Genomic DNA, 14,906 nt, shown 5'->3' with positions numbered 1-14,906 from the left:
GCCGTCAAACCTCAGAGGAAAGGTACGGGAGGGAGAGATCAACCAAAGGACTTGTATGCATGCATATAAGCCTAACCAATGAACATAAGACACTGGGGAATAGGGGAGGCTAGGGGACTGTCTAGGGCGGGGAAAAAAATGGACACATATGTAATACCCTTTGTAATAAAAAATAAAATTTGGAAAAAAAAAAGAGTAAAAGAAGAACTATAGTCAACAATTATTTTTAATATTTAATTAATCTAAATATAATTTACACAGGATAAAATATGCAAATCACAAGTTCAATAGGCTTTGAGAAATATATATCTATATATCTGTGTGACCAACACATCAATCAAATTACTTATTTCCATAACTCCAGGAAGCTCTCTTTGCTCCTTTCCAGTCAACTCATCCCCTGCCCCGCCCCTGCCCCAGCCCATGTGGCAACTCTGTTCTGATTCCTATGTACATAGGCTAGTATCATTTTTTCCTGAACTTCATATAAATGTAATCATACAATATGTATTACTGGCTATTCTAAATAAAGTTTTGAACATTGTGGAACAAATCACTTTCTAAGCATAGCTTTCCCCTTCCATTTTGTAGATCTCTACGGATGGATTTGCTGAGTCACAGAGTAGGTATAGAACTTCATTTAAAAATTACTAGTTTCTCAGAGTGGCACCATTTCACATTCCCACTAATAATGTATGAAAGTTCTAGTTCCAAATTTTGTGCTGTATTTGTTAGATGTTAGTACTGAGGTTATGACCCCCCCCCCCAAAAAAAAAGACTTAGGAAGATTTCCATGTTTTTTCTATGATCCAAAAAGTGTCAAATATCATATTAATTATCTGTTCCTTTAAAGCAGGGGTGGGAAACCTTTTTTCTGCCAAGGGCTATTTGGATATTTACAACATCATTCGAGAGCCATACAAAATTATCAACTTAACAATTAGTTATATTTGGCCAAACATTTAATTAATGCATTGGCAGGGACAGACCAAATGATTTCTCAGGCTGGACGTTCCCCATCCCTGCTTTAAAGGCAATCCTCCTATGACATCTCACCATGAATCACCAACTTTTGTTTGGTTAACCTTGCTTACTAGGTGGTGTTCCCTTTGTTAATGTAAAAAAAAACCACTGAAACCTGTAAAGAATTTTTGTGAGCTTATTTGAGCCACACTGTCGACATATGCCGGGAAACAGAACCTCAATGAATTGAGATAATGCTCCAGAGAATGGTGGATTACATCTGAATTTATACATTGCAATCAAAGGAAAGGGGCATACTTGGGTTACATGAAATTCATTGGTGATAGATTAAGGAGGTAGGATAAAGCAAAGTGGGGAAACCTCTGGGATAGGGTAAAAAGTGAAATGATGGACATATGCTTGTTTTACATAGATGGATACAGGATAGTTTAACATAATTAACAGTTGACAATTAACTTGTTAACAATAGCAATGAAGGAATGTTCTGGTGCCATTTGTTGTGCCCTGAGGGGTCCAGAGAAAAGGGAAGTTACCAGTTACCCAGACATTTCACCTTTAAGTTATCTTAGAAGCAAAAAGACAAATGGGCTCCATAAAGATCTAAGTTGATCTTTGTCAGGGAAAATACTGGCCTAGGACATGACTACCCACCATGACCTGTTTGTAGTTAAAGTTTAATTTCAGACCATCTTTTGTGGTTATTTTAGTCAGGGGTTCTCTCTCCTCATGAAGTAGCAACAAAAATAATTTTATGGTTGGGGGTCACCACAACAAGAGGAACTGTATTAAAGGGTTGCGGCATTAGGAAGGTTGAGAACCACTGTTAGGTCTTTGAGTTTGCACAACCGCCATGCAGGCCTTCCTGAGTTTGTCAAGTTAGCATGTGGCCCCTTTGTCCACACCTTCTTTGCTCAATGTTCCAAGTACATCTCTTCAGAAAATTATTTTTTCTTCTTAATAGAAACTATGTAAGTATTTGTGCTCCCTTAACAGAATCTCCAACAAGCTCTTAATATTTATGGGATGTAGAAATAGAGAGATCACTTTATTTTATTTTTTAAGAAAATTATATATGTAATTTTAAGATTGAAAAGCCAGGAAATTAAACTAGCATTTTAGACAGTTTTCTTAAAATGCTGTATGTGGCCCAGGTGACAAGGCTCAGTGGTTAAGCGTGGACCTATGAACCAGGAGGTCAAGGTTCGATTCCTAGTCAGGGCACGGGCCTGATTGGGGGCTCCATCCTCAGTGTGGGGTGTGTAGGAGGCAGCTGATCAATGATTCTCTCTCATCATTGATGTTTCTCTCTCTTCCGTCCTCTCTGAAATCAATAAAAATATATTTTAAAATGCTGTATGTGAAAAAAAAATTAGAAAAAGAAAAACCGGCTCGTTTAAATGTGGAGGGAGACAGCATCTAAGAGGGAGAATCATTCTCAGAGAAGGAATTATTAATTATTCGTCTTTCGCTCCTGCCCACTAAAATGTGAAACAAATGAAGGCAGGAATTTTGCCCATTTTGTTTATTGCTGTTTGCTCAAATGCCAGAACAGTGCTTACAATTTACCAGACTCTCCTATTTGTGAACGATTACATTTTAAAAAGCCAAGGGGGCTATGGACTGAGTGTCTGTATCCCTCTGCAATTCATATGCTGAAGCCCTAATCTTCATGTGATGATATTTGGAGGTCAGGTCTTTGGGAAGTAATTATGTGTAGATGAGTTCATGAGGCCGTGGAGCCCCCCGTGTGGGAGTAGTGCCCTTATCAAATGAAACCAGAGCTCTCTCCCCCACAGGAAGATACAGTAGGAAGGCGGCCATCTGTAAACCAGGAAGAGGACACACACCAGAAGCCCACCTCTCCGGCACCCTGATCTTGGGCTTCTAGCTTCTAGAACTATGAGAAATAAATGTTTATTGTTTAAGCCACCCGGTCAGTAGTATCTTTGTTATATCAGCTTGAATGAAGTCAGGGGGAAATCAAGAAATTAGCCTTAAGCACCTAAAATACCTTGTTTAAAATTCTTCAGTACACTTTTTTTGAGTTCCAGACACCACCCATATTTTGTAGTGTGGCATTTAAAATCTATCCTGATCTATTTACCTATAACACACCCCCACATACACACACATACCTAAATTTAAATACTTTACAAATATCCTCCCACACTTTTGTACTCTCCATGTTTTTACTTATAATCTGTCTTGCCCCTGCCAGGAAAAACCCTCCATAGCACCATGACTGATGAAATTCCACATATCTTTCCAGAATCCACTCACTTATCAACCCCATGGGAGAGGCCTAAGTAAGAGCAGCAGATAAAAGCTGGAGAGAAAAAAAAAAAAAAAGGCTGGAGAGCGCTTTTTTTGTGCTGGTTGCTTTCATTCTGTCAAACATTCTGGGTGATGCAGGCATTGTTTCTATTTGAAAGTTTAGAAACTAAAGTTTAGAGTTTGTGATTTGCTCAAAATGATACTTGGTTAGAACTGGGATTGAGGTCTAGGAAGACTTGATTCTAAAGCTTGTACTCTTTTTTTCTGTACAACATGGCTTTTGGGGCATTCCTTTAATTAGAATAACATTTATCTTATGTATTCTAATTATATTTATCTTTCAGTACACTCTGAGTTCTTTGAGGGCAAAGTCTGCCTTATTCATTCTTTTACCCAAATGATTATCAAAGAGAGTAAGAACTTAATATACATTTGGTTGAAAGTAAATGGTGGCAGTTATTTATGGAATAGCTCTAGTGGTGAAAGAATTTCATATTAGATGTTATAAAGCTAAACTCAAACTATTTCCCCAAAAATGAGGATTTCAAGGATTCAAACAGTCTTTTTAATTCCTATCCTAGGCAAGCACTTGATTAAGAATTACCTAATCCAGCCACCTGACTTTCCAAGACGGTACTGTGAGTCAGAAGACATGAATGAATTCTTTTGGGACAGTTCTAAGTCATCAGGGATGCAGAAGAGGGTGAAGGAGTTTTTGAATACTAAATGGCTCATCCTACTTTGTGGCAAGAAACCGTGGCCTTGGAAAATAAGAGCAAAGTAGGTTTTTCAGTCTGCTCCAAAGGATTTATTCTATAAATAGTACAACAGTGCACAACACAAACCAAATGTCTTCATTTACAGAATTTTTTGTCTAGGGCTGGGAAATAATTTTATAATAAAGTGGGGATGTGGATGAAGGGAAATATAAGAGATCTCAATGATGTTGAAAGGAAAAGCAAACAAACCAGTGTGACTGCAGGGGATGCGGGGTAACTGGTAGGAAATTAAGTCAGAGAGCTAACAGATGATGTGGGACCGTGTCCAACAGATCATGTTAAAGACTTTAGAGGTAATGAATGATGAGGATTTAGTGGTTTTGACCATGTTAACATGATCTGATTTGCATCTTTAAACAACTTTTGTTCTGGTGAACAGATAGCAGTGGAGTAAGAGCACAAGGAGGAAGGCCCACTATGAGGGTATGAGAATAGTCCAGTGAGGAATGGAGGAGGAAACTATGGTTGGTTATCTCTAAGAGTGGTGAGAGGTCATATTCTGAATGTATGTGGAAGCTCTATCCAAGATTTGCTATGCACTGGAAGTAAGAGAACAGATGAAGAACCCTGTTTTTTGGCTTAAGCAGCTGGGTGAATAGAATACAGCTTAGTGAGGAGGGAAACACTGAAAAAGATCGTAAGTGTGTTTGAGAAATCAAGACTTCTATAGGAATATTTGTAAATGAAATTATGTGACTACGATTACTTCAAAATAATCTAGTTCTGTAAATATAAAAAAAGGTTAATCATTGCTAATTGTTGAGACAGGATGATATGCACGTCCAGGTTTATTACACTATCCTACCTTCTGCATTTACAATTGTTCAGTAGTAATACTTATTAATATTTTAATAATAAACCTTTAAAAGTGCTTATAAACACACATCAGACTTCGTATGGAGATGTTAGATATACATGGAGTTCAGCAAAGAAATCAGGCTAAGAGTTATAGGAGTTATCAGCACATTTAAAGCCATGACATAGGATGAGAATGCCTACAGAGTAAATAAAAATAAATAGGTCCAGCACTAAGTAACTAAACTCTCCAACATTAGGAGATGAGAAAAATTTTGAAAGGCATTTTTGCCAGGATTTTGCAATGTGTATTAAGTCACTAGAAAATATGTAACTTTGAATCAGTAATTCCATTTCTAGGAATGTATAAGAAATGAATAGGACTAGTGTACATAGACTAAAAGATTTATTACAAATGCTCAATGGGAAAAGAGAAGGGAGGGAGGTGACATGGTAAAATAGCCTGAAAGTCAATCAATGGGCTGGCTTGATACAGTACGTTACATTCAATGGAATATTGTCCAGCAATTAAGAATGGTGTAGGTATAGACCAGTGGTTTTCAACCTTCCTAATGCTGGGACCCTATAATACAGTTCCTCAGGTTGTGGTGAACCCAACCATAAAATTATTTTCATTGCTACTTCACAACTGTAATTTTGCTACTGTTATGAATTGTCATGTAAATATCTGATATGCAGGATGTATTTTCATTGTTACAAATTGAACATAATTAAAGCATAGTGATTAATCACAAAAACAGTATGTAATTATATATGTGTTTTCCAATGGTCTTAGGCAACCCCTGTGAAAGGGTTGTTCGACCCCCAAAGGGGTCACAACCCACAGGTTGGCGACCCACAGGTTGAGAACCGCTGGGATAGACTCAAAATGTTTTGAGAAAAGCTGATCAATTAGAGCATTCTAGTTTGTTTTATACTTATTTACACTATAATGTTAATGTTTTGCACTAATCTTTCCATCAATAACCTAAAATAGTAAATGGTAAAATTACATAGCTTTTCCCCACTTCATTTATCTGTAGTTTGTAATTTTTCTCAGTAGATATTATAAAAATATACAAGGTTAATCTATACTAATAAAAGGGTAATATGCAAATTGGTAACACCCTCACAGTCACGACCAGATATGCTAATTATCATGACCAATATGCAAATTGACCATCACTTCAACACGAGGGATATGCGAATTAACTCTGATATGCTGATTAGTCATGACCAGTATGCAAATTGACCATAACTCCAACACACAAGATGGCCACCACAAGATAGCCTGTAGGAGAGGGCAGTTAGGGGTGACCAAGCCAGCAGGGGAGGGCCGTTGGGTGTGACCGGGCCAGCAGGGGAGGGCAGTTGTTGGCAATCAGGCCAGCAGGGGAGGGCAGTTATGGGTGACCAGGCTGCATGAGAGGGCAGTTTGGGGGGTAGCAGGCCGGCAGGGGAGGGCAATTTGGGGGATACCAGGCCAGCAAAGGAGGGCAGTTTGGGGGCAACCAGGCCTGCAGGGGAGGGCAGTTGGGAGTAACCAGGCCGGCAGGGGAACAGTTAGGCATCGATCAGGGGAAGGGCAGTGGTTAGGGGGTGATCAGGCTGGCAGGCAGGCAAGCAGTTGGGAGCCAGCAGTCCTGGATTGTGAGAGGGATCCCAGATTGGAGAGGGTGCAGGCTGGGCTGAGGGACAACCCTCCCCCCCCCCCCCCGTGCACAAATTTCATGCACTGGGCCTCAAGTTTTTAAATAAAACTCATTAAGGAATATAAAATACAAATGACCTTAAATAGGAACCTGACTTGAATTCGTCAATATTTACATTGATACCATAACATCTGATTGAAATAACTATTATTACTTTAAAGTAAATATACCATAAGAAATCATTTCAATAGTATATAAATATTTTATTTAAATTAAGAAATGTAATAAAATTACACACACTTGTTCCACTGTTTGGGTAACATTTCTAATTATTTATAAATAACCTACACACCATTTCTCAGGTACCAAGTTCTAAGTATTGCAATAGTGTCAAAGTATATTTTTCACAATATGCAAGCTATATTCCACAATCTGGCATAGAAATCCAGACACAATATATACAATGCACACTGACTTTAACTAACCTAAGGATAGTAAGTAATATTAAAAGTCAAGGCAATTTATTTCTCTGTAGTGAAAGTTACAACACACGTTGTTTTGAGATGAACTATATCTAAAAAAAATCACTGTGACTATCATTTATATTGATCTAATTAAGTTTTTAGAACATTGTCATTCCACTTCCCCTAATTTAGCTAATGATATCACTAGCAAGGTCTTATTCATGAGCTTGACCTTAACCTTAAAAAATAAACTTGTTTACAACATTTGATATTTTTCAAAATTCAGTATTTAGTTTAAAAGACTTATTTTTACAAATCCAATTATAACAATTCTGCTTTTTCCTTATAATGCTTTTATTAGATAAAAACTATTATGACTTCAGAAAATCCTGTTTAGGTTAAAATTCTGACTCTAAAACTTTCTACATGTATTTTATTAATATCTGAGTCAAACTTCTAGATGGTTATAGGGATATTACATAAAACTTTTTTTTTAAAGCTTTTTCCATCTTGATTATAAAAATTATCAACTACTACATTGCTAAAATAATTTCTTCTTTCTTGGCTTCAGGCCACTGTCTTGTCTACTTCAAAAGTGAAAATTATTGTTTTCCTATATCTAATAATATTATTCAAGCATAGATATTAAGAGATAAAAATAAAATTTAGCTTAATATTTTATCATTATCACCTGTTAGGGGTTGGCCAAATCAGATGATTTCCTCACTAGAAAAACAAGCTTTAAACCAAATATTGATTTTCATCCTGTAACTCACATTTGTCTATTGAATCAATTACCCAACCTTCTTGCAGAATTTTAAACTTTCTCTTAAGAGTTCTTCGAAAAGCTTTAAAATCTGCAACACGACTATGATCCTCCCCAATGATTACATGAGACACTCCCTTAGCTAAACGAGAAACTACTTCTGCTCCATGAAAGCGAAGCTCTAAGGCTGTAATAGCTAATCTTGTTCCCTCGATTTTGGTAGTCAAGTCATTAATAACAGTATACAAGTCCAAATAAATGGTGTGATTTCGAAACATATTCAGGGGAGAGCAGTCCCAGGAATATCGACACTCTAAATCAGCAATCACAGAGGCCATTTCTTTAGGAGTCTGTTCACTAGAATCTTTAATTCCTGAGAATACTTCCTTCAGTTGGTTCAAATCTGTATCAACAAAATAACTATCACCATAACGATCATATTCACGGGCAAAATGTTGTTTTGTTGATGGGCACATATGAATCATAAAGTGAGGCTGCCATGGCACACAGCTTTTGGTCTTAAAACATTCTAACAGCCACTCGGGCTTGACAACATCATGTTTATCTGAAGAAATTATATTTTTCACTCTTATGTTCTCAGACCCTGCAATAACACAGTATGTGTCTGGGCCTGGGTTTTGTACTATATAACCACCAAATTCTGCAATTCTGTTCTCCAGGTCAGGCTTTGGATGGCCATTTATTCCACTCATAACACAAAACTCCACATCTTCAAATATATTGGAAACTTTGTTTACATTGGAAAGGTTAGGTGCTTTTAAGTGCTCAATAATTCCAATAACTTTCTTTATTTTGGGGGGAGCTTTCCGCTTTTTTACTTGGGGTTCATCATCACCACCGACAGAAAGGTGTTTAGACGCAAGCTTTCCAGATGCTTTCCCTCGAAGTTGTTCTAAGTCATCCAGAGTCATGCACTCATGCCACTCTTTGTCTTCTCTGATCTTCTCAATTCGTGGAAAACGCAAAGTGCAGCCAGTTTTATACATGTCGCTGGGAACAATCTCTGACGCTTTAATCTGAACGATGACAGAATTACAAGGCTCAATGTACACTTCTGGCTTCTCTGTTCCAAATAAAATGCTACTTGGTGGGGCTTTTTTATGAAAAGGCTTCCAATGCTTGGCCAGTTTCAAACCCAGATCATATAGTTCTTTCATGGTGTAACCTGAGCCAATACGACAGAGAGTATGAAACACTGACGGTTTCTCACCAGAAGCATGCTTCTCTGCGACAGCACACAAAAAATGAGACATCATTCCACCCCGGGCACCTTTACCCCAATAGCCCCCGACAATGATGATGTCCAGTTCATCCATGAGGCCGTTTACATACTCTGGTTTAATTTTTAACCATCCTTCACCTCTTTTGTCTGGCTTATAAATGGATAGAGGATGTTTGATCATGATTCCCTCTTCTCTTTTATCTATTGCTTCATTCAGAGCATCAATTACTTCTTTATTAGTATGAGCTTGTGTTTTTTCCACTATTTCTATTCTGCCTGGTATTGGTGTTAAAATACTACTAAGAATTTCGTATCTCTTTCTCAGAGTTTCACGTCCTAGCTTTTTATTATTGACCATTAATACATCAAAAACACAATAGCAAGTCTGCAGATCAGAATCTTCTACCATTCTTTTAATATCAAACTTATTCCCCTTTTGCATAAAAGTTTGTGTATTAGGATTGTAGGCCATCATCTCACCATCAAGGATACAAATCTGTATATCTGTTCTGAATGCATTATGAATGAATGGTGTAAGAGAACCTTTCTGTGGAGAATCACCAAACTGTTGCGTAAATTTATGTCCATTTCGGGAGAAATATTCATATACATTCCCATCTTTGTGCATTTGCATACGCTCGCCATCTAGCTTGGTTTCAATATAAAAACTCTGGTTTTTCATGTCCTTCTCAATTCGCCCAATATCTGCTATTGCAGCGAGCATTGGTTTAAAGGGAGAGAATAAAGTGATAGAGATATCACTGAGCCCTACTGAAGGGTCATGCAGTTGCCTACAGACTTTTTCCAGATCTGTGGTGACATTATGCAACTCCGCAGCATCATTATGAAAAAGAGAAAATACAGTTTGCTGACTAAAACCTAGCTTTAAGTCCTTTACAATCATTCGTATTAGCCACTTTTGTTCAAGTGCTGAACTCTGAGTTATGAGCTGAAGAAGACTCTTCTTTATTAGGTCCTTTCTTTTGGCAGAATTATTGGTGGCAATTGAGTCCAAAATGTCATTCACTTGCTGTATGGTTAGACTTCCTTTCTGTAAACATCTTGGTTTCAATACAAAGTATGCAATCATGGCAAAGTCTCCGGCATCTCCACGGGTTCCAGTAGGTGTCCTGTAATTTAAAAGTTTAAGAGCATCTTTTCCTTCTTTAGGTAAATTGAGCAATTCAATATAAAGCTTAGCAAGCATTGTTTCTTTGATTCCATAGGCCATTCTCTCTCTTTCTAGCTGAGGAAGAATAAGTCTCATTGCAGGATAAAAAGAGTCTGTGACGTCTTTCTGGTTCTTATGAAGGGCATCATGGAATTTTCTCCAAGAATCTAAAAATTCCCTGAAGTGTCTGATTTTATCTGCACGTCCTTTACTTCTCTGTATTCGTTCTAAAGTTGAACATAAATCTGCAAAAGGAACGTGAGATGCAACAGTTTGCGAAGTTTGTGAGGCAGCCATAGAAGTGATGGGTGAATCCTCTGGTTCAACTAATAAAACAGAAAGAGAGTAACTTTAAGTAATAGATAAAATTCAACTAAATATTTAATGTAAAGTCTTTAAAGAGAACACCTGGTTTGCCAAGTGAAAATGGATCAATGCTATAAATGCTGTAAATAATGTCTTTTCAATCTCTACATTTAATAACAACCAACTATTTTATCTTAATTCTATTTAGTATCTATTATCAAAAGTATCAGTAATCCCACTGTCTGTAATTTACAATACTAACTTTAATTATTTTAATTTTCTTACTCCTTAAATTGCAGCTTCTATTGAAATTATTCCATTCCTTATTTAGCACATAATGCAAAAGATGATTGCTAATAATGATAGTAACAAATAAGGCTCAATTCACTATATTTCTGAACTTCTTATCTCTCTGTCAGACACAGTATCAGAAACAAATTTCTTAAAACAGATGTTTTCAAATAATCATTAGCTCATTGAATTGAAATTTGGCTTTGTAGGAAGTTTTTTTTTCAAAAAAAAAAAAGAAGAAGAAGAGAAAGACTCTGGTGTTAACCTATGCCGCCATCTTCGGTTCTCTCCCACATTTTTAATATCCATGCAAGTTCTATTAGAATCTATGAGGTATCAGAATCTATGGTTTAAACTATATAACACTCACTTTTCAAACAGACTTTAAGTAAAAATGTGTGCTCCAGAAATACAGACCTCTGCTTTTATCTAGTGTTTCAGACACCTGCTGGCACATTCCAGATAGCCCAGAGAGGCCAGAACAGTGTCACACAGAGGATGGGATGAACTGCTATAGTACAGAGACCACAAAATCCCCCACTCCTGCAAGCAAAAACCATCAAATACACTGTGAGTACAAGGCTACGTTATCCAGCACAAGAAATGAATGGCTAACTGTTGTACCACACTTACTAAACTGTCTGTCTCCAGAGATCAGAAATCATGTTACAATTTGTGCCACTAGCGATTGGCAAGACATAGGTCTGCTTGTTTAATGAATTACTAAATACCTACAGTTAAGTTCCTGGGAACCATACTAGGGAATGCCAGGAGAGAGAAAGAGAGAGAGAGAGAGAGAGAGAGAGAGGCAGAGAGGCAGAGAGGGCAGGCACATGGCTGGAGGTTAAAAAAATATTCAACAGCTATGACTGCATTGGGAAAGATTCACAACAGCCATTTATTGGCCTCTAGGGAAAAACACACACACATTTTTCAGTCTATTCCTGACAAAGAAAATCCCACTTCCACTGAGGTATTTAGATCAAGAGATAAACCCATGAGACTACATTCTTTTATCTTTGAATATACTAACTGCTTCCCTTCACGGTGTCTCATTTGCATAACTGAATGCACCACCTGGTTATGTTAACTGTCCTACCTCTCAAAACATGCTCCCTCAAGCCAGAATAATTTGGTATATAATGTTATTTTTATAATTTAGATAATGTATGTTAAGATTAAGTATGTAAAAAATACTTCTTTAAATGTTCAAGTATTGGTATACAGTTTTCAATGGATCTGTTGATTCTCTATGGTCTCAAAGTCAGTTTCCCTCAACAACTCCCAGGGAAAGACTCAAATTACTGTAAGACTGCTATATAGATAGTGAAATGTTCAAGTATTGGTATACAGTTTTCAATGGGTCTGTTGATTCCCTATGGTCTCAAAGTCAGTTTCCCTCAACAAGTCCCAGGCAAAGACTCAAATTATTTTATACTAATCTTGAAATCTAGTTATAGATGAAGACACGCGCGCATGTAAGACTGCTATATAGATAACAAGAATTCCAAAATTAGTATAAAATGAATAGACAAATATTTTTACTCATTTAAACTGTATGTTGTTATAATGTAAGGATTTCCACTGCTTTTTACATGTGCTCTAATTTTGAAAAAAGAAAGGAAGGAAGGAAGAAAGAAAAGGTATCTTCTTTCAGACAAAGCCGATGGCTGTTTACTTCCACTCCTTCACTGCTAGCTCTGCCTAATGACTCTGAAATTCGAAACCTAACTCAAAATACCCTCCCCCATGAAATCCTCACTTGACCTGTCTCTTTTAGTTCTATATTTTAACATAGCTACTTACAGTTTTATAAATTTGATTTCATTAGTACATTTTAGCTTAAGTTTTCAATTTTTGAAAAAAAAAAATTAAAACCAGGTTTGTGGTTAGGGCTCAGGCTCTGGAGTCCAATACATGAATTCAACCTTGGACTCCAACATTTAATGTCTGTGTGATATGGGGCCACTACTTAGTTTCTCTAAGATTCAGTTTCCTGAAGTGTAAAATGGGGTCAATAACTGCAGAAATTAAGATGATGATGACATCAGATAATTCACTTAAGGTGCTTGACACCATACCTAGCATTTTGTAAATCCCCGACCCAAGCAGTTTTTAAAACACAAGTATTAAAAATACTAAGCAGATAAGAAGGGGAACACTTGTCGACAATAAGCAAAGATTTCAAGAGAATGAATATAAAGTAACTAGTACACAATGACTCATCCATCCGGTTGCTGCCTAGATTGTCCAGGAGACACAACAAAACACACTAGCAAGCTTGTGGCTATGGGGGATGACTCAATGCCATGTTATTGGAGAGAAAGTGGTACCATTCGGGTTCCTTCTGCAATCCTGGACAAGCGGGGCTGTTTCCCTATGAGACCCCGGGTTCCCACGGCACTTGCTGACACGTGGGGAGCATCCCAGCGGAAAGAAATCAGTGGGAAGAAAAAGCCAGAAGCCTGCGGGAACGAGCAAGTTAACGAAAGTCCGAGGGTAAGAAGAGAAACAAGGTAATTCCCTCCAAGCCTACGGTCTCTCAAGAGAGAGAGACCGACACACGCCTGCAAGATCACTGCGGCGGTCCACACCACTCCTCTGCCCCAACAAACCCTCCCATGGATGGTGGACCCGCTGCCAACGCAGCGCGGTCACCCCTGCGGTCCGCACTTCTCCCCTACGCATCCAGGGGGCGGCTGAACTGGAAAACTTTTTGCCCAGAAAGAAGAAGAATGAATGTGTAACCTTTGCTGGACGCAAGATGGCCCCCTCCTGCTTTGGTCCCTCTGGCCCAGCCTCTGCCGGCCCACACTCCACCGCTGGCTCTCTCCGTGGACTGCGGGGTCCGCCCCACAAAACTCCTCTCTGACGCGAAACCTCTGGGGCCACCGCCAAACCTGACGCCGCAACTGAGAAGCCGGCTTGCCGGACGCAGCTGGGGAGGCCCCGGACGGGAAAGAAATGCTGCGCGCATGCGCGGTCGTACTGGTAGGCTAGGGGAAAGCCATGACGTCATAGGAATGTTGGAAGCAGGCGGGGGATTCTGGGAAAGGGTACTGGGGATAGCACTCGCCTTGCAAGGCTGCGGAGAACCCGGGGTCCGTGGTAGCAGCGTGACTACACACACAGCTTCCAATAGCCTCCAAACGCAGCGAGCGCTTTTTGCAAGAGGTTGGCCCATAAGAGTTGTTTTCGTAGCTGCGGGAGACCCAAGAACCCTTTGTGCATTTGTGCACTGGCTCCTTTCTGAGACCATGAAGCCCTTTCTCTGCTTGGCCCGCCCGGTGGAAAGTGACAGCCTCTCGGTTCTGTTCCTGTTTGCAAGCAGTGGCACCAGTACTCATCTGGCTGGTTGGCTTTGAAAGCATGGGTTGAAGAGGGTATCACCCATCCCAATCCCTCTGCTGTTACTTAAGTGGGAAAATTGGCTTTTGCAATATTGGCTAAGGCTGTCTGTCCTAGTTGTTTTTCATGATGACACAACTTCCATGTGAGTTCTTGAGACAGGCTAGTAAGCCAGGTCAAGCAGAATAGGGAAACTGAGACAGAGTCAAACAAGCAGTATGCAGCCATTTAGTAAATCCTATCTTCCCTAAACCAGGCACATTTAAGAGTAAATGGTTTGCCCTTCGCCTCCCCAACCAGAGGATAAATAGCTTAAATCACTCTAAACAGGGAAATAGCGGAAATCCAATTAGTGTCATATGCCATATCCAAGGGGATATAAAGGGAATAAATCTCATTTTGGCACATCAACATAAAGGTAATGAATATTCTGTTGAATCTTCCCCTAAGACTCCCCCAAAGTCCAAGCCTTTAAAACTCTTCAAACCTAAGGTCTCAGCAGTGTTCTCCCTCCTGGAAGCACCCCTCCCCTGTTCTTCCCCCACAGGCACCCATCTCCTAAATTCTAAGGGACACCAGAGGGTTGCAATCAGGGCAGCAATGGGCAGGGGCAGTTCATCCTGGGCAAATCACCCCGTCCCCGAGGCCCCCTTTTCTCTGACTTCTTAGTGATCCGAAGCAGCGCTGCCTAGGCTCATTTCTTCACCTAGTCCAGTGATGGCGAACCTTTTGAGCTCGTATGTCAGCATTTTGAAAAACCCTAACTTAACTCTGGTGCCGTGTCACATATAGAATTTTTTTGATATTTGCAACCATAGTAAAACAAAGACATA

At 39.0% G+C, this 14,906-nt stretch overlaps 1 protein-coding gene across 1 annotated transcript; it reads right to left on the bottom strand.

The window, feature by feature from the left end:
• Nucleotides 1-7,531: 7,531 nt before the first annotated feature.
• On the bottom strand, nucleotides 7,532-13,649 carry LIG4 (ligase IV, DNA, ATP-dependent). Its single transcript, XM_006770700.2, has 2 exons — nucleotides 13,474-13,649; nucleotides 7,532-10,454 (listed from the first exon to the last, which is right to left on the bottom strand). The coding sequence occupies exon 2, from the start codon at nucleotides 10,423-10,425 to the stop codon at nucleotides 7,690-7,692; it is 2,736 nt and encodes a 911-aa protein (XP_006770763.1). The 5' UTR covers nucleotides 10,426-10,454; nucleotides 13,474-13,649; the 3' UTR covers nucleotides 7,532-7,689.
• Nucleotides 13,650-14,906: the final 1,257 nt, after the last annotated feature.

This window comes from Myotis davidii, unplaced genomic scaffold, assembly GCF_000327345.1.
Source record: "Myotis davidii unplaced genomic scaffold, ASM32734v1 scaffold242, whole genome shotgun sequence".
NCBI classification, from domain to species: Eukaryota; Metazoa; Chordata; class Mammalia; order Chiroptera; family Vespertilionidae; genus Myotis; species Myotis davidii.
This window is presented reverse-complemented; position numbering and strand designations above follow the sequence as displayed.